The sequence below is a fragment of the Microtus ochrogaster genome, linkage group LG2 (genome assembly GCF_000317375.1).
Source record: "Microtus ochrogaster isolate Prairie Vole_2 linkage group LG2, MicOch1.0, whole genome shotgun sequence".
NCBI classification, from domain to species: Eukaryota; Metazoa; Chordata; class Mammalia; order Rodentia; family Cricetidae; genus Microtus; species Microtus ochrogaster.
The window spans coordinates 34068682-34087773 of NC_022028.1; the positions used below are offsets into that span (position 1 = coordinate 34068682).

The following is a 19092-nucleotide window of genomic DNA, read 5'->3' on the forward strand; positions in this document are numbered from 1 at the left end:
ACCACCTAGGACGTCCAGTACAGGATGGTAAGGTGTGACTGATGAGACAGAAGTGGCGTCTGTCATACCCACAGCCTCTAAACATCAGGAATGTCAGTAACAAGGGCTTTTACCCCGCATCCACCCTTTCCCTGGAGAAACAGGGGACCCACTTATCCTCATGGCTTCCATTATGTCTGCCTCACAGTAAAGATCAATCAGCGTAACACGTTGCATGTTTATACTGTTTTTAATGCTCCAAAGCTCTGTACAAAACAAAAACAAAAAAAAAACCATAAAGTATTCCTCACAACATCCCTGTGAGGTAGGTAGGCAAGTATTATTCTCCCATTTTACAGATGGGGAAACTGAGGCAGGGAGGTACAGTGATCCGCCAGTGGTCCCAGCATATCTCCCAGTCAGTGCCAAGCATGAAAGTGTGAAGGGGCCCCCTCTGGCCTCTGACTCCATGGCTACTTCTCTGAAAATAACAGGCACACAGAAAACAGACACCAGCAAACCTGAGAGGCCGTGAACAGACATACAGCAGCTCGCAAAATAAGTCGGCGAAGAGGGTCACTACTTCCCCTGGCTGGAAACAATTTTGGCCTCTTTGAGTATCATAGCTAACAGCTGACAGGTCCTTCCATCTTCCTGCTGAAGGACAGGAGCCCGGGGACTCATCCCTGTCCCCAGAGAGTCAGACAGGTAACCAGGCTCCCAGGTGTGCAACTGCTGTGTGCGGCAAACCGCAATCCCAGCCAGGACTCACCAAACACAGCCCTCCACACGCACCTTCTTCCTGTGTGAACAATACTGCTCATAACTCAGCCGGGTCCGAGGAAGCAGCTCGGGGCCCCTGGCGAGGGTGGGCCTGGAATCTGAGGCCCGACAAGCCGCCACAGGCCTGTCCCACCCTCCACCGTCCACGAGTCTCTCCCAAGAGTCAGCTTTGATCCCCCTCCTCACTCCTTCACCGGCCTCCACAGGCTCTTTCCCCACACTGGGAAGATCTCCCTGATGTTTCCAACTCCCGGGAACTTCTACCTCTGCCAGCCTAGAGAAGGAAGGGGGGAAAGGAAGACAAGAGAGATGGAGCCATCCTCCTTGTCTTCCGGGCTGGCAATACTCATGAGCCAGGAGGAGCTGGGCAGAGCTGCCTTTAACATGGACCTGCCCAGTTCATCCCCCTCGCCTACCTCAGGCAGCTGCTTAGGCTGAAAGACTGAGAAGCAAGAGCAAGCCAGCCGGAGGAAGGAAGTGAAAAAGCAAACATGGCCAGCCTGCTGCCCACCTAGGCAGTCTGATGACCAACTGTGAGAAGAAGACAGCGGTGGTGACTGGCTGTGTGGGGAGCGCGCTCCCTGCTGGTCTGTGAGGTACACATGCTGGGCCTCGCCAGAGGCCATTACACACCCCAAGGGTTTACAGAGAACGGCTGTGCCATCTATACACCCAACAAAAACCTCCTTCTGAAGGCTCTCAGCCCCTTAATCTCTCCAGGAAGCTGGCAAGTGTTCATCTGAAGCAGTGAGAACCTCAGGCCCCCAGTCTGCCTGGCAAGGAGCAAGACGGTGGCCTACAGGAAGGCCCCAGCGTCACAGGGCTCTGGGTCCCGGCTCCGCTCCTGCCAGCGGTGGCGGAGCCTCGACAGGGGCTGGTCTTCTGTGCTTTCCAGCTCGGGGAAGCCCAGCTGGTTGAGGATCTCGTAGATGCCAGCTTTGGTTGCCACCTGGAGAGGGCAGAGATGGGGCAGAACTTCAGGGGAGTGAGGCGTCAACACGCCTACTTTCCTCATACCAGCCTCCCCTTGCTGAGCTCTGAGGCACCTGAGTCTGGGGCCCAGAGCTGCCCTCGGCCAGTTCAGCGGTTACCACAAGTCTGCACGTCCATCTCTAACCACCTTATTAAGAGGACCACTGGCAGTCTTCTCTCCGGGGACTGCATGGAGCAGCCTGTGCAAGTACATATGGCATGCCTGGGAGACCTCGGCAGCATTGGCCTGGCCACTCCAGCAAACCACATCTGGTCAGGGCGGCTGCAGAAGCAGTGTGGATGCCAGAGCAGACGGCCGCCCTTCCCTTTGCCTGGGAGTTCAGCCCAGGCAGCTTGGCTTTCTCTGTGCTGAACACTTAACATAGAGGACTGACACTTAGCCCCAGACTCCAACCATCTCCTACATCTTCATGGGGACAACTCCACCTGGAGTAAAGAGATGATGCTCTTGCTGTCCCCAGGTACCCTCGCCCCAGCTCTGTCCTTCCAGAAGAGGGGCTGAAGTTGCCTGGGTCAGAGTCACGCTCCTGCCTAAACCACCAGCAGCTCTCCCTCAACACCCTTCTGCATCAAGTCCTAGAAGCAGCTGGGGAGCGGAAGAAGTATGTCCTGGCCCTCGGTTTCTCTGTCTAAGCAGAACTCAAGCAGAAAGTGTCCTTGTCCCCAGGCTGGGGATGCAGCTGCTAGTAGAGCACTTGCTTGGCAAGCATAAAGCCCTTGGATTTGAGCCCCAGCAATGCATAAACCAAGTTGGCATGGTGGTAAAGCCCTGTAATGCCGGGAAGGTGGAGGCAGCAAGGTCAGAAGTTCAAGGTCATCCTCAGTCACACAGTGAGTTTAGGGCCAGCCTGGGCTACATGAGACTCCCCCACCTACATTCTACTCCAGGGCTCAAAGAGGGAAGCCAAGCTTGGGCCTGCTCACCAAGCTGCTCAACATGGCCCTCATCATCTTCTGACTCAACACTCACCCTCCAGTGCAGAGATTCATTTTAAGTGCCTCCCACAGGACACCTGAGACCAGCCCCAAGACGCATCCCAGGCAGCCCGCATCCCCACATCGCTGGCTATTCCCTGGGATTCTGAACACGCTTCCATCCCACCCTGAGCCTCTGCCCCTGTCCTGTACCCACTCTGACTGAGTTCCTGGTTCCTGCCCTCCACCCACTCACATCCTGGGAGCTGTGAACTCGAATCCAGATTAGGATGCGGCCGCTGGATGGTGGGGTGGACAGGGCTAGCTTCCTGGCTGAGCGGTAATTACAGGCTGCTTTCCTCTCTCTCTTTTGGCCAGCACGTGCCAGGTGGGTTTGGAAGTCAAAGCAAAGAGGGATCGATCTCAGGGAACCCAGGAAGGGAGGAGCCAATGACCAGCTCCCGTGACAACCGTAAAGAAGTCTCTGAACCTCTGCAAGACCCCTCTGACCTGAAGCCCATCTGGGTCTTGCCAGGTCTGGAAGAAACACTACACACACGTATGTCACGGAGTCCCTACCACCTTCCCTGACGATGTCGACACTATTGTTACTATTTTTTTGTTTTGTTTTGTTTTTTGTTTTTCAAGACAAGGTTTCTCTATAGCTTTGGAGCCTGTCCTGGAACTAGCTCTTGTAGATCAGGCTGGCCTCAAACTCACAGAGATCCGCCTGCCTCTGCCTCCTGAGTGCTGGGATTAAAGACCTGCACCACCACCGCCCGGCTATTGTCACTATTCTAGTGCTGAGGACAGCTGACTTACAAGACGGGTCACCTTATCCAAGGTCATGGGTGGAAGGAGACAGGATCGGGACTGACAACCTTACCCTTGGACTTTATAGGGTATAGATGGAAGTTGAACAGAACAATGAACCAAAGTGTTCAGGCATCCAGGAGTATTGGCCATGAGATACACAGAGCAAGCTCCCAGCTGGCAGGCTGCCCTTCTCATCCCTATCTCTCCCTCCTCCATCCATTCATCGACTCAGTAGTCACACTTACCGGCTGTCTGCATGGTGAAGACACCGGGCAAGGGACACAACCGCGGAGTGGGACACAATCTCCCAGGAGAGTAAGACCCTCCCCGTTCCATGGGGGAGCTTGTCACCGGGGTCCTTACAGAGCGTACTCGGGGACCAGGGGAGAGATACAGCCGGCCTTACCTACCACCCCCAGGCAGGCCTGTAAGCTTCAGCGTCCTCTCTCACCTCCCGCATCCAGGTGCTGAAGGGCCTCTGCCAGGAGCTGGCCTTCTCCAGGCGGAGGTAGGCGTTAAAGAGAATCAGGTAGATGTAGCGCTCCAGGTACTGCAGGCTCCGCAACTGCAGCCTCCGAGCCTCCTGCGCCTCTTTGGTGGCCTTCGCCTGCAGGACAAGGAGGATGGTGTCAGCAAGGAGACCTATTGTCTGATACATCTCCATGCTCACACACAGCCTGAGCACCAAGCAGAGTGGCTTCAGTGGCAGGGCCTGGGGTGCTGCCTGGCTTGGCTGTAGAGGAGCCCCATGGGGGACCAATTCCTGGTGGGGGGGAGGGACAGTGTCTTGAACCCATTTCCTACTGAGAAGGGCTGTACTTCCTCCCTGAAGATCATGCTGCTCCAAAGTCAGGTTGTCTGCTGGAAAGCTGGGGACATCTAAGGTACAGAGGGTGAGATGCCCAGCCTGGAGTCCCCTAGAAGGACCCTGTTGCCAACTCCTGTCAACATGGTTCCCAGTCTCCCAGGTCTGGCTCCTCCCTCCCAGTCCCCTAGCATCCCCGTGGAGGCACATAGGGCTCTGATTATGACCTGGCAGGGGGCCAATGGCAAAGAGCTCTGCCGCAGCCTCTAGCCCCAGGTGGGTAGAGCGCGGGACTTCTCACTTTAGCAAGCTCCTGTCAGGCGCCGTCTCTGGAAATGGTACCAGGTCACAGGCTGGAGAAAAGGAGACGGCAGAGCTGATGGATGGGAAGTTCCCTGGGGAAGATGGGAGTCTGGATGGGCAGTGAGGACCCTCATGGGCCTGACAGTGAGAATGTGCACCAGTGGGGACAGGGTAATGTAAGGGACAGTGACAAATCTGTGTGGGAGATGTGGCCTGCTAGCCTGGGAGGAGAGAGAATGCCACCAGTGTCACGTAGGACATTAATTAATCCTACCCATGGGGTTCACAGCCTCACTGCTCATGAGAACCACATGGAACCTTAAAATGCAAGCACCTGGGGTTCATCCCAGATCGGACAATGAGGGTCTCAGAGAGGTGGGGTGTGAGCACCATGCAATTCAGCACCGGAAGTCACTGACGATTGGCTAGTGCCAGTAGCCTGTTGGAGGAAGACACTGTGGGAGACATATGCTCAAGAGAAAGAGGACATTAAAAAGGGAACGCTTTCAAGGCTCTCCTCAGCGGGGAAACACGCCAGGGACACTCATAAGATCTGGGGCACGCAGTCAGCCTCGCCCCTGTAGGGTGGTCTGTCCCCATATTCCAGTCTGCCCACACAGCTATGGGAAGGAGTCCCAGAGGGAGAAGGCCACCCAGACCCGTACTATCCGATCCTCACATCCTGGGGCCTCCACCCAGGCCTACTGCAGCTCTCTGATCCAGGGGGAATAATGTGTGGCATGGAATGTCCTTCAAGTGACAGCGTTATCTGTGGGCGGGCACAGCCAGCCCCAAGGGGCCAGGGAAGGCTTCTCTCCCAACAGCTGGGCTGCAGATGGAAGCCCTTCCATGAACATACACAGTGCCGGCCTACATACTCTGGGAAAACTCCAGGGTCGCCCCCACGCCAGACGCGACCTAGCCCAGCACCCTAAAACTCACAGCTGGAGAGGGCCTGCTTTGGGAACATACGAGGGGAGGTAACTGGCAAAGCTGGAGACCCTGGGGAGGGAAGCAAGGGAGAAAGTGGTACCAGAAAGGGCTTGAGGTCAGGGACAGTGCCCTGGATCCCTGGAAGACAGTGAGGCTCACCCCATGGTTGCAGTCTGACTAAACAGGTCTGAAGCCACAAAGGTGAATCCACCTGCCCTGCCCCCTGGGAGGCTCCAGTGGCTACAAAGCAGCTTAGTGGCTGTGTCAGGAAAGGAGGGGGAAGGGCAATAAGAGGAAAGTGACCCGTAGTAGTGTGTGAGGAAGAAGAGGCAGGAGGCAGCAGGGAGACAAGCTGGGATCAGGAGGGAGGTGTGGCCTCAGCGTAGAAAAGGGGGCAGCTTGGACAGTCGGGTTAGCAACAGGGGAAGGCAGGTGGGTTAGTTTTGATCATTGCCAACTCGACACAACGTAGAATCACCTGGAAATAGCCTCAGTGAGGAGCTGTCTAGATTAGGTTGGCCTGTGGGCATGCCCATGAGAATATTTCTTAATTGAGTTAGCTGAGGTGGGATAACCCACTCTGAATGTTGGCAGCACTGTATCATGGGCTAGGCCCTGAGATGAGTGACGGGGAGAGAGAGCTGGCCAAGCAATGCAATGCATTAACTCAATGCTCACTGCTCTTGACTGTCAGTGTGATGGGTGTGATGGCTGATACCAGCTGCTTCAGACCCTCACAGTGGAGGACTGCATCCTGGAACTGTAAGCCAATCAGAGCCCTTCCCCCTCAAGTGCCTAGGTCAGGGGGTTCTTATCACAGAAGAAGGAAGAGAAGCTAGACGCGGGCTCAGAGCTTGGCAGAAGCCAAGACCAAGGGCCAGAGCAGCTGCGGCAGAACACATAGGGCAGGAAGCGGGTCACATACTATTTTAAGGATTAACATCGTGTGCTCCAAAAAACATCAATTTTGCTTATAGGTAGTGGATGTTAGGGAAAAGAAAAAAAAATAGTTTACTTAAATGAGAAGCACGTGGCCAACACAGTGCATTGTCTGGTGAGCTGGTGCAGACTGCAGGGGTGAGCTGGTGCACACTGCAGGGGTCAGGTAGCCCCATCCCTCAGTCCGCCTCTCTTCTCCAGTCTTCTCTGGACCCTGGAGTGTGTTCAGGAGGACAGCAGTCACCCACAGTGCTCTTTGGAAAAGCCGTTTTAAACTGCTTCCAACCGAGGCTCAGGAGAAATGTCCCACCTCACCTGGCATGGCCACACCATACTAGCACTGTCCCAAGACACCGGCAAGAATGAGGTCTGAGGTACGTCCGGCGAAGGGCAAAGGACATCGTTCTCCTTACCACCAAGGGTAGAATTATCTCTAAATCCAGACACTGTGTGAAGATGCTGCCTGACACCCCCAGAGGTTCCCATGGACACATCCTGCCTCTGGCCACAGGGCTGTGATTTGAGACAACGGTCCATCTGCCTGTCACAGCCCAGTTTCCTTAAAGGCAGTCCATGCTGGCCCAGTTCCGGGAGCGGGCACCCGGCCACCTCCAGTGCATAAAAGTAGCCGAGCTGTTTTTAAATGGTCCGGCAGGCCAGGCTGTCATTAGCTTCCATGAACCTGGACAAAGGCTTCCTGGACCCTTTGGGACTGAAACCTAAAATAAAAGGAGCCCGGGAGAAACACCAGGACTGCGGGGACCACAGGCTTCACCTCTGACCTGTCACCTCTGACCTGTCTGGCACGGATGTAGGTCTCGCTCTGTCAGTATGGCTGTCTGGCAGCTCTTTGCTGGGTCACCAGGATTAAATGTGAGGCTGACCTCTGTGCCTTCACCCACTCTGTTCCTTCTGTCTGCATTGCCCTTCCTCTCTACCTAGCCTAGCCATAGTCAACTTGTCCCCCAGGCTCAGGACAAGCCCCTCTCCACAGCCTGCTCTGAGCAGTCCAGGCTCTACAGCCTCCCTTTCCCCGGCCTCCTTGCTCTCAGGCCAAACCAATTCATTAAGGCAGGGTTTCTAATTGCTTCATGGAGACGGGACTAAGAAGCCTAGGGTGGGCGGAGGTTGCCAACAGTTTTGATCTCTCTGTCCCTACTCCAAAAGGTCTGCATTAGAGCCTGGGATGCAGCAAGCCTCTGACTGGTCAGTGAGTACCCTCCCCGTAGTCTCCTCCTGAGGCGGTTTCCAGTAGCTTTAAGAATCTAGATTCTAGAAAGAAGTTGGGACACCCACTCCCCCAACACACACACCCACATATGCCCTCAGATGCCTGGACAACATTTTCAATGGATATCTGTCAGGTACCCCAACTCATCACCCATGTCCTCCTGAAATCACTCACCCCCACAAGTTGGCCATCTTAGTGGCAATTGCCTCCTTCCAGGGACAGGAGCTAAACTCTGGCTGCACAGCCAATTCTCCCTTCCTTGATTTGCATCTCAACCAGGAAACCCACTGGCTCCCCTTCAACACACTTCCAGAGGCTGCCCTCCCCTTGTCAACTGCTCCCAGCCACCCTATCCCAGTGACAGTCCCTTCCTGGCCCACCTCCATGCCCCAGGACCCTTTCCATCACTGGAGAAGAATGGCTTGTCCTGGAAGACCATCCCAGTAGACTAAGAGCCAGAAGGGACGTGAACAGGCAGCTTTTCCTATTTAGGCAAATATTTATTCCACCTGCCATCTACTGCCCACTCACCGGACACTGCAGAGCCCTGCTGTGCCCTGCAGGGTCCTGGGAGCTGGGCTGTGGAATGAACTGAGCACTCCCCCAGAGAGTGAGAGCTACAAGCAGAGACAGCACAGGGGCAGGTCCCAGGGAGACGATGTCAGGGCTAGATGCTGGAGTTGACCCTAGGACCTCTAAGTCGTCCAGTGGTACACAAATACCATGCCAGGCACAGCACGGAGGTCCCTTGTAGGGCTGAAAAGTTTCCAGCCCAGTCAGCAACCATGGGAAGGAAGGGAAATGAGGGTCGGCTGCCGACAGGGGCCCTAGAGACACAACGGAAACACACTCATGAACACACAAATGCTCACACTCACGTACACGTGCACGCAAGCTCTATCCGGCTGCACCAGTTTCACTGGCTCTATTCTGAGCTGGCCGTGAAGAGCCTTAGGAAGCAGCCCTTCCTCCTGTCATGGCGCTCATGACATTCTGAGGCTACTCTAATTACAGGGCGGGGCCCTAGAGACTCATTACCTACTGAAATGAGGTCTCCAGGGACAGTGAGGCTCTTAGAGAGGCTTAGAGTGGCTGAGACCCATCAGGGCTCAGCGCCTGAGCCTGAATCATCTCACTTTCTGTTTTTGTTAGGAAATGACTTTAGTCCTTGGGGCACTGAGCTGATCTCTCCGCCTCCTGGCAGCTCCTGTTTGCTAGGTCTATTCTACATAACCAAGACAGCACACGGCACACGCAGAAGCAGCCATGGCTTCCTCTATAACCCTTCCTCTTTCTGATACCATGAAATTGTCCCCTGGGTCCTGAATGCCACCATGGAGGAAAAGGAGGCTAGGACAAAGTAGAAGATAAAGTTCTGGACCCGCTTCCAGTCAGGTACAAATCCTCCTCAGGCCTCAGTTTCTTCTTCAGAAAAATGGGTCTAATAAAACCTTCCCTGACTTCCTTACCTCTCTGAGGACAGGAATGGCCAAGTGCTGAGTTCTCAGGGAACTCAGACAAAGCAGTGTGGTCTCTTTAAAGCATCCTTCAGAGAGCAAAGGGCAGCTGCAGGCACCTCTACCTCAGCTTTTTCTCAGACTCTTCCCAGATGGAAGGCAGAAGGCACGGTAGAGTGTTTAAAAACACAACAGTAAGAATGACTGCAGCACTGGGTGGTGGTGGCGCATGCCTTTAATCCCAGCACTGGGGAGGCAGAGGCAGGCGGATCTCTGTGAGTTCAAGGCCAACATGGTCTACAGAGCTAGTTCCAAGATAGCCAGAGCTACACAGAAAAATTCTGTCTCATAAAACAAAAAGAAAGAAAAGAAGGAGGAGGAAGAAGAGGAAGAGGATGAGGAGGAGAAGGAGGAAGAGGAGGAAGAAGGAGGAGGAAGAAGAGGAAGAGGATGAGGAGGAGAAGGAGGAAGAGGAGGAAGAAGGAGGAGGAAGAAGAGGAAGAGGATGAGGAGAAGGAGGAAGAGGAAGAAGAAGAAGGAGCAGGAGGAGATGACTGAAACACGCCAAGGCAAATACTTGCTGGAATTAATGCTTCTAGCAGGGCTTCCTCCAGAGCCTGACCTTGGTTTCTGTCGGAAATATTTTTCCCTCCCCAAGTCCAAAAGGAAACAACAGATTCACAGGTGGGTCAACCTGTGGGCGGTGGCCACGCTGGAAAACCTCAGACTTCTCATACTGATCCCAGCTGCCTCATCTCCACCCCAACCTAATTGAGTAGCTCATCTCAAGAGACCTTATTTCCTTTCTTTTTCCATGTGAAGCATTATATATATATATATATTTGTGTGCCCGTGTGTATGTGTGTACAGAGGTCAGAAGACAACTGGAAGGAATCTGTCATCTCCTTCCTAGATAGAGGTCCAGGGAAGCAAACTCGGGCTAACACACACACACACACACACACACACACACACACACACACACAGAGCCTCACAGTTGCTCTGGAAAACAGAGGCGTTGCTGTGAACTGTGCCTCCAAGGCCAGGCTACTGAGGCAGGTGGAGGCAGAGAAAGGCAAGACTTTCCCAGAAGGCCTCGGGTGCTCCCACCTGGCATATACGCACAACATCAGCCACAATGGTATGAAGGACCCTCGGTCATCACCACAAACTGCCCACGGGCAGAGACAGGCAAGTGTGTGTGCCTCTTTTCATCTTGCACACAGCCTAGCACAGGCTTCCTTTTTGGTCTGACTCAGAGTCCGCAAAGGACAGGTAAGTGAGTACACATCAGGTGAGCCTAGCCTCAGATGCGCGAATACAACCCTGGTGATTACTCAAAGCCTACATAAGCCCACCTGTGAAGAAAGGCGAGCACGAGCGAACAAAGACCAGAATGAGGGAGCTGGAGCCATGGTTCAGCGGTCAAGAGCACTAGCTGCTCTTCCAGAAGATCCAGGTTCAATTCCCAGCACCCACGTGGCAGCTTACCACTGTCTGTAACTCCAGTTCCAGGGGATCTGGCACCCTCACACAGACATACATGCAGGCAAGACACCAGTGCACATAAAATAAAAATAAGTAAATTTTATATAGATAGATAGGTAGGTAGGTAGGTAGATAGATAGATAGATAGATAGATAGATAGATAGATAGATAGATAGATAGATAGATAGATAGATATCACTGCAGCTCAGTAAACAAGGGAAGCCCCTCTGCACCTCCAGGCCATTTTGGACATGCCGTAATCTATCATGTCACCTCTAATAAGAGACTGCACACAGGCTTCCTAGCTGTTCAAGCTCATATCACACATGGAGGTTCACACATAGAATGTTTCTTCCTGCTCCATGAGAGAGCAGGGACCTCCCATTTCCCCACTTCTCCAGGGCGGTGGAGTCACTTTATTGCCAAAGGCAGCACCGATGCCAAATGCCAGCCATGTGTTCCTAACAGCTTCTGATTACCGCGTAAGTCAACTGCTGAAGCAGGCAGGGGGCTGGGAAAGACGGCTCCGGAGGGCGAGGGGCAGAAGCCAAGTTACCACATGCTGTTGGGAGCGTCAACTCTCAAGGCTGGGTTCTGCTGGGAGGACTTGAGAACAGAGAGAAAATGTCCAGGGAGAATTTGAAACGGAGAGAATGCTGACCGGGACATTCCCGGGCGGTGAGGCTGACAGAGGGGGCACGTCCCAGATGGAGCCTGGGCCCATTTCCATCCACAGCTGAGCAGCATCCCCCACCCCCACCCCACATGGCCCACTGGATCCAGCAGAGGCCGGCTGAGGACCTCCAGTTTGAAACCAGAGGGCAGGGGCTTAACTGAACCCTTATATACTGAAGGAAAGACCTGACTGCCAGTTTCTAGGAGATAATCCATGGGGTGAATTGGGGAAGAAACTGCCCCCCCCCATTTTAGAGCCTCAGCAAGCCTCCCCCACAGCCATCGAGACACCCTGGGCTCAAATGCAGTGTAGAGTAGGGAGGAGCCCGAGACTGGAGTACAGAGCTTTGCCTCCCATCCCTGCTCTGCCACTAACTCACATAGGACCTGTGTGGCCCATGACACGTACCTCAGCTTCGTCTGTGAACACACACTGTAAGCTGAGGGTGTTCTGAAGCTAGGAGGAACATTACAGGACACTGGTCCGAAGATGCATTCTCAGGGTCCTCCCCTCTGCTGAGCACGTCCTAGGATCCAGCCCAGCCCTATGTGTGTAGCCCCTGAGGACTTCCAAACACTGCCCCTTAAAGGAGCACAGCTCCAGCCTGGCAGCTGGGGACATGAGCGGTGAGAGGCAGAGCACAGCTCCTTCCAGCATCTACATCCCCGTCTTCCGCCTGTCGCCCAGAAGGAGCTTCCGGCTCCTTCACCTCTTCACAGAACTGGCTCTATAGGTGTCCACTGAGTAGAGCTGACCCCTCCGTCCACTCTGATCACGGGTATCTTCACAGTGCAGAGACAGTGGGACGTTTCACACACAGCTCGGAGAGACAACGCAGAAACCCTCCTCCCTGGCGCATGTGTAGAACTGGCCAAAGCCCCCGAGCGTGTGTAGATCTGGTCTTCTGCGCAAAGCATCTAAACCATCTCGGGGGCAGCTCAGCCCACCGTGATCTCAGGCAGAACACAAGCCCAAGCCTTTCCAGAACGAGACATGCAGAGGACCTGGAGGAAGGACTGCCCTTCTTGCTAACAGAGGGAACATGAAAGTCTCCAAAGGCTGCCATCCTCAAACCTCAGGGCCACGAGAAATCAGAGCAGACAGACTTTCTACTTCCTGGTCACTAGAGAGCCCTTTTGTTAGAAAATGCCAACAGTTCAGATGACAGTTGAGGTTTAAACCTTCTGTTTCTTCATTTCTTTAAAGCTCTATTTTTTACTTGCCTGTGTGTCGGGGGACGGGGGGCTATGCCATATGTGTGGGTACCACAGAGGACAGAAGGGGATACCAGATCCCCTGGCTCTCCTTACACTTTATAATGTCACAAAGAGCTCTGTGGATGATTGTGGTGTGAGAGCAGAGTCAAAGCCAGTCTGGGGTTGACCCCCCCCCCACAGTCATAAACACACATACACACAGTCATAAACACACATACACACACAGTCATAAACACACACACAGTCATAAACACACACATACACACAGTCATAAACACACACATACACACACAGTCATAAACACACACACAGTCATAAACACACACATACACACACATACAGAGTCATACTGTCAAGACAAAGGAGAGCACATGCCAGGGCTTGCACATGTGGCTTCTCTGGGAGAGCATCTGTACGGCAAACACCAAGCCCTAGGTTCCATCTCCAGTACTGCGTAAAGAAGAAGCAACCGTGTACACCCCAATACTAGGGAAGTAGAGACAGGAGGGTCAGAACTTCAAAGTCATTCTCAGACACATATGGAACTCGATGCCAGCCCAGAATAAGGAAAACTCTGTCTCAAAATGAAAGAAAAAGCCAGGTGCTCATGCCTTTAATCCTAGCACTCAAGAGGTAGAGGCAGGAGGATCTCTGTGAGTTCAAGGCCAAGCTGGTCTACATAGTGAGTTCCAAGCCAGCCAGAGCTTCATAATGAAACCCTGTCTCAGAGAGAGAGAGAGAGAGAGAGAGAGAGAGAGAGAGAGAGAGAGAGAGAGAGAGAGAGAGAAGGAAAATATCTATACACAAAAAAGTACAATACATCACTCCATTATGATGAGATGTATTACACATGTCACTGCCCATAATACATCATTCCATTATTATGAGATGTGTTTAACACACTGATGTCTCTGTAAAAATAAACAAGTAAACTCAGAAAGACTCAACAGAAAATACAGAGCTGTCGTTGGCCAGGGACTGACTGCCAAGACTGTGAGCTTTCCTTCTGTGGCCCTGACCATGCTCTAACTCCCTGTTGCAATGGCAACCACGGACCAGTCTATTCAACCCATGCACCGGGCAGTATGTGAACCACATCTCTGTAAGCTTGGTTACAACAGAGCAAAGCCCTGGTATGGCCCAGGCCCCGTGTCGTTCCAATTCCAAGCCGTAAGTACTATTGTCTCAGAGCGATGGAACATCCAGAGACTGTGGGACACACCCAGCAGTCTGCAAGGGAGCCTGAGGTACTGAGGCACGAGACCCCTCAGCTGTCGGCCTTGGCTGTGCCCTGGACTCACTCAGGCAAATTTTAAAAGCTAGACTCATACACGGATCACAAGCAAACCAAGCTGGACTCTAGAAGGAACCTCAACCACCAGAGGCTAAAAGCTCCTCACTCACCTCTGTGGGACAATATTATACATGGCCACATATTTCTGCATTGTATTGGCGGCCGGCCAGGCCCCCAAGCCACAGTCGCGCCTGAGGTGGTCATGAAACACTTACAGAACGTGTCCTAGGGGCCGGGAAGATGGATCAGATGGGAAGGTACCCGCATACAAGTGTGAAGTCCTGAGTTTGAAACCCCAGAACCCAAAGAAAGCCACATATAGTAGCTCTTGCCTATAACCCCAGCATTTCTACAGCAGGATGGAGGATAGGGACAGGAGAATCCTTCAAAGTGCAGGGCCATCCAGCAAGCAAAAGACCCCACCTCAAAATAAGGTGGAAGGATCCAGAAGGGTGGCTTGGCCAGGAAAAACATTTGCGATATAAGCCTGATGACCCAACTTCAATGCCCAGATCCCACATAAAGGTAGAAGGAGAGAACCTCTGACCCTCACAAGCTCGCCGTGACACACCCCTCTCCATTATACACACACTAAGAGTAAATAAATAAATAACAGGATCTGGGCAAGGTGTCTGAGCAGGTAAAGGCAACAACTTGCATGCAATTCCCATGAAACTTAGAAAACAGTTCTCTGTCCTCCACATGTGCATGGCATGTACACACACACACACACACATTTTCTTTTGTAGTTCAGAGACAGAGTACCCATAATGAGGCCCTATCAACAGGAGGTGATAGAGAGAATTTACCCTAACTTAGCTCCCGGGGGCCACCTTGTGGCCAGACTTGTGAATAACTGCTTCTAGCTTCTGGCCCCTGCAGGGACCCTGGGATGGGGCTCCTGATCCACGGTCTCCTCCCCAAGAGTGGCAAGCAACCTCTTAGTCTGAACTTTTCCCCAGGCTTACCCCCCACGCTTAACCTTCCTCCACACAGGGGCTGACCCTCTGACCCAGTCAGGGTCTAACCCCCATGGCCCCAAATCAAGGCTGTTCTGGATCATTCTGGTCTTGAGCCCCCAGCTTGAGTCTGAACAAGTGGCCAGACAGACCCAGGCAGAAGCTGCCCTGAAATCACCCAGACGTGGCATATGCTGCCACCTCTTGGTACCATGTGGCACTGCACCTACCCAGCTTCCAGGCTGAGAAGCAGGGATCCCTGGCCACATGACCAACCCAGTTCCCACACTCCCAAATCCATCACCTGCCCAGCCCTCAAGTCCTATGACAGGCAGAGAAAGGGGACCAAGGCAGACTCGAGGGCATATTCTTTCTAAATATTGAAAGCCCCGGATTTACACATTAAATCTGAACCACTCTAAAGACCCTTCCTTTACTTCTTATTGAGTTATTAAAAAATAATTTGGGAGGGCTGGCAATATGGCTCAGAGGGTAAAAGCGACTGCCACCAAGGCTGACCACCTCAATCCTCTCTCCAGGGCCCCACACAGTGGAAGGAGAGAACCAGCTCCTACAAGGCCTCGCAGACCCCCACACTCTTGCTGTGGGCACACAAGTAAAATACGTAAAATAAAACAATATTTAACTGAGTAGATTAAAAAAAAAAACTAAATGGGGACCAGACCCATACCCCAGGCAGTGTAGACACACCTGTCCTGGGGTATAGCAGCCACACCATGCGGTACGGAACACTGTCCCTGGCGACTGTCAGTCATATTGCCACCTACCTGCCTGATTCTGCTTGGCCTCTGGGACCCCCGGATCACACACTACAATCGTGTCCCACCCCACAGGGGTCTCAAGTGTTCCTCTTTACTTGGCCCCTCACAGCAGGCTTCTAACATGTATGTTAGCCCAGATCAGGTGGGAGCAGCTTTGGGCTGCTGACATTTGTGTTTCCAGGTTCACACTCCCTTCTAGGAGGTGGGAAAATGACCAAAAGGGGTGGGGTGGGGAGGCCCACTGGACCTGCACCACCGACCTCATCCTCACCCCCACCACGTGAGCCACAGCCCATCCTGCAGAGCAGGGAGCCCAGCGGGATGGGGCTCACCTGTCTGTAGGTGCAGATAATGATCTCCCGAAGGTGGTAGTGCATCGGCGTCATGGTCTCACTGACGGTGTCCAGGGCCGCGTCCACCTCCTTCTTCACATGGTGGCCGTCGGGCAGCCGTTGGACCACCTCCATCACCACCTGGGGCCAGAGGAGGGGTGAGTGGACGGAAAGCCAGGGGGATCCTCAGCCCTGCACCCTCAGACTTGGGGCAGTAAGGGGATGTGGTATCTATCGCTCAGGTCCCACATCCGCATTTTTTTCATTCGTAAGCAAGATTCTCTGAGTTGTTCTGAGGGTCTACACATGTACATTTCAATGCATATACTATTGCTGAGTATGTGTGATGCGTGTGAACAGACGTGATAGATGAGTGCATGTGTGTCCAGATGCATGGACCTGTGCACATATGGAGGCCACTGAAGGATCCTGAGTGTCCTGCTCTCTCCACCTTATTACTTTGAGACAGGGTCTCTCACTGAACCTGGGCCTAGGCTGGCTTCCAGCAAGCCCCTCGGACGCTCTTCTCTGCCCCGTGCCGTGCTGAGGTTACATGCGCACACAGCCATGCCTGGTTTTTATGTAGGTCTGACTGTTGGAACTCGGGTCCTCACACTTGTACAATGAGCCCTTGTACCCACCATTCTTAACGAACATATCAGAAAATCTAAGAAGCTTTTTTAAGAAAAAAAGAAAAAATCTAATAAGCCGAATGTATTCATCTTTTTTGTTCGTTTCATTGACTTTCTATCCTGAAGAGAACATCAAGGGGCTGGGGAGACAGTTCAGCTGGTAAAGAACTTGCTGCTCAAGACTGAAGACCAGAGTTCTATTCCAAGTGCCTACATAAAAGGCCAGGCACATGTCTGTATCTTTAGCGATAGCAGAGGGAAGGGAGCAGAGACAAGTAAATCCCTGGGGCTCATCAATCAGTCAGTCTAGCTGAACTGGAGAGCCCCAGGCCAGGGAGACCTTGCCTCAAATAATAATAATTAATAATAATAATAATTAGTAGTAGTAGTAGTAGTAGCAATAGTAGTAGTAGCCAGTTCATGAGGGATCACACCCAAAGTTGACAAAAATAATTTTTTTTAAATTTATTTATTTATTATGTTTACAATATTCCGTCTGTGTGTATACCTGCAGGCCAGAAGAGAGCACCAAACCTCATTACAGATGGTTGTGAGCCACCATGTGGTTGCTGGGAATTGAACTCAGGACCTTTGGAAGAGCAGGCAATCCTCTTAACCTCTGAGCCATCTCTCCAGCCCCCGACAAAAATAATTTTTAAAAGAGGATACCAGGGTAGAGAGGGCTCAGCTGTGAAGGGCTTGTACTGCTCTTGCAGAGGACCTGAGTTTAGTGGCTCAGATGCCCCAGAACAGCCTGCAACTCCAGTTCCAGGGAACCCAGAGCCCTCTTCTGGCCTCTGTGAGCACCTGCACTAACGTGGACAAACCCTCACAACAGGTACACATAATTAAAAATAAAACCTTTTGCCAGGCATAGTAGTGTATAACTGAAGTCCCTGCACTCAGGAGGAAGAGGCAGGCAGATCTCTGAATTCAAGACCAACCTGGTCTACAGAGTGAATTCCAGAACAGCCAGAGCTACATAGTGAGACCCTGCCCAAAACAAACACACAAACAAAAACAAAAAAACACTTTTTAAAAAGTGGGTATTAAATAATAAACCTCCAAACTGTCACATCACCCTGCCTATCACAGTCACAGTTTATTGAAACAGACACGAATCCTTAGTCTTTCACAGCACACTAACAGCAAGACTGGGAAAGCCAGGCTCCTACAGCATAAGACACACATGGCACTGACAAGGAGGGTCAGAGAGATGACAGGAGAGCTGGGGAGATGATGGAGAGCCCGAGAGCCAGTGGGAGAGCCGGGGAGATGGTGGGAGAGCTGGAGAGCCAGTGGGAGAGTCGGGGAGATGGTGGGAAAGCTGGGGAGATGATGGAGAGCCCGAGAGCCAGTGGGAGAGTCGGGGAGATGGTGGGAAAGCTGGGGAGATGATGGAAGAACCAGAGAGACAAATGAGAGATGGTGGAAGGGCTAAGGAGACAATGGGAGAGCCAGGGAGACGATAGAAGAGCCAGGGAGATGATGGGAGAGAGCTGGGGAGACAATGCCAGTAATGCCACAGGAAGCACTAATGGTTTGAAATGCTCAGAGTATATCAAAAGCACAGGTAAACCAGGTGGTGGCGCACGCCTTTAATCCCAGCACTTGGGAGGCAGAGGCAGGCGGATCTCTGTGAGCTCGAGACCAGCCTGGTCTACAAGAGCTAGTCTCCTGATCCTCCTGCCTCTACCACTCAAATGTTGGATTACAGGCATGAGCCACCACTCCCACCCAGGATATGCGATGCTGGGCTTAAGCCAGGACTTCGAACATGCTCAACACGCACTCTGTCTTATTTATTGCAGTGGTAAAGATCCAGTCCAGGGCTTTGAACATGCCCAGCAAACTCTACTTACTTATTTGAAACAAGGTTTCACTGTGTAGCCCTAGCTGACCTGAAAGTTGCTATGTAGACTAGACAGGCCTGGAACTTGGTTTCTGTTAGTATATAAGAATCTAAACATTGGGGCTGGAGAGATGGCTCAGTGGTTAAGAGCATTGCCTGCTCTTCCAAAGGTCATGAGTTCAATTCCCAGCAGCCACCGGTGGCTCACAACCATCTGTAATGAGATTTAGTGCCCTCTTCTGGCCTGCAGACACACACAGACAGAATATTGTATACATAATAAATAAATAAATATTCTTTAAAAAAAAAAAGAATCTAAACATTTACCATAAAAGAAAGAAGTTGTCTAAAGAGGAGCATGGCCAAAGGCCTGGAGGCACTTGTGATTGGCAGTCTGGACCTCTTTCAAGCAGAGTTCAAGGCAGTCCTCAGCAGGACAAGTGGCAAGTATGTGGCACAGTTACCAGGTAGACAGGAACTAATATAATGCCAGCCACTCAGCTATAGGTCAAGTATGCAAAATGGTATCACGGTCTGATACGACACATGGCGTGTGGCGGGTGCACGGTCTGACATGATACATGGCGTGTGGAGGGTGCACGGTCTGATACGACACGGCGTGTGGCGGGTGCACGGTCTGATACGACACATGGCGTGTGGCGGATGCACGGTCTGACATGACACATGGCGTGTGGCGGGTGCACGG

General features: G+C 52.5%; 1 protein-coding gene across 3 annotated transcripts in view; it reads right to left on the reverse strand.

Moving 5' to 3' along the window:
* Positions 1 to 219: 219 nt before the first annotated feature.
* The window catches only part of Pald1 (phosphatase domain containing paladin 1), a 61398-nt gene continuing 42525 nt past the window's right edge, over positions 220 to 19092 (reverse strand). For all 3 annotated transcript variants that reach the window (XM_013351090.2, XM_005360086.2, XM_013351091.2), the window contains exons 18-20: positions 15903 to 16043; positions 3938 to 4093; positions 220 to 1711 (exon numbers count right to left, since the gene is read on the reverse strand). In XM_013351090.2, the coding sequence (XP_013206544.1) occupies positions 1559 to 1711; positions 3938 to 4093; positions 15903 to 16043 (450 nt within the window). In that variant the 3' untranslated portion in view covers positions 220 to 1558. The remainder of the gene's footprint in view (positions 1712 to 3937; positions 4094 to 15902; positions 16044 to 19092) is intronic.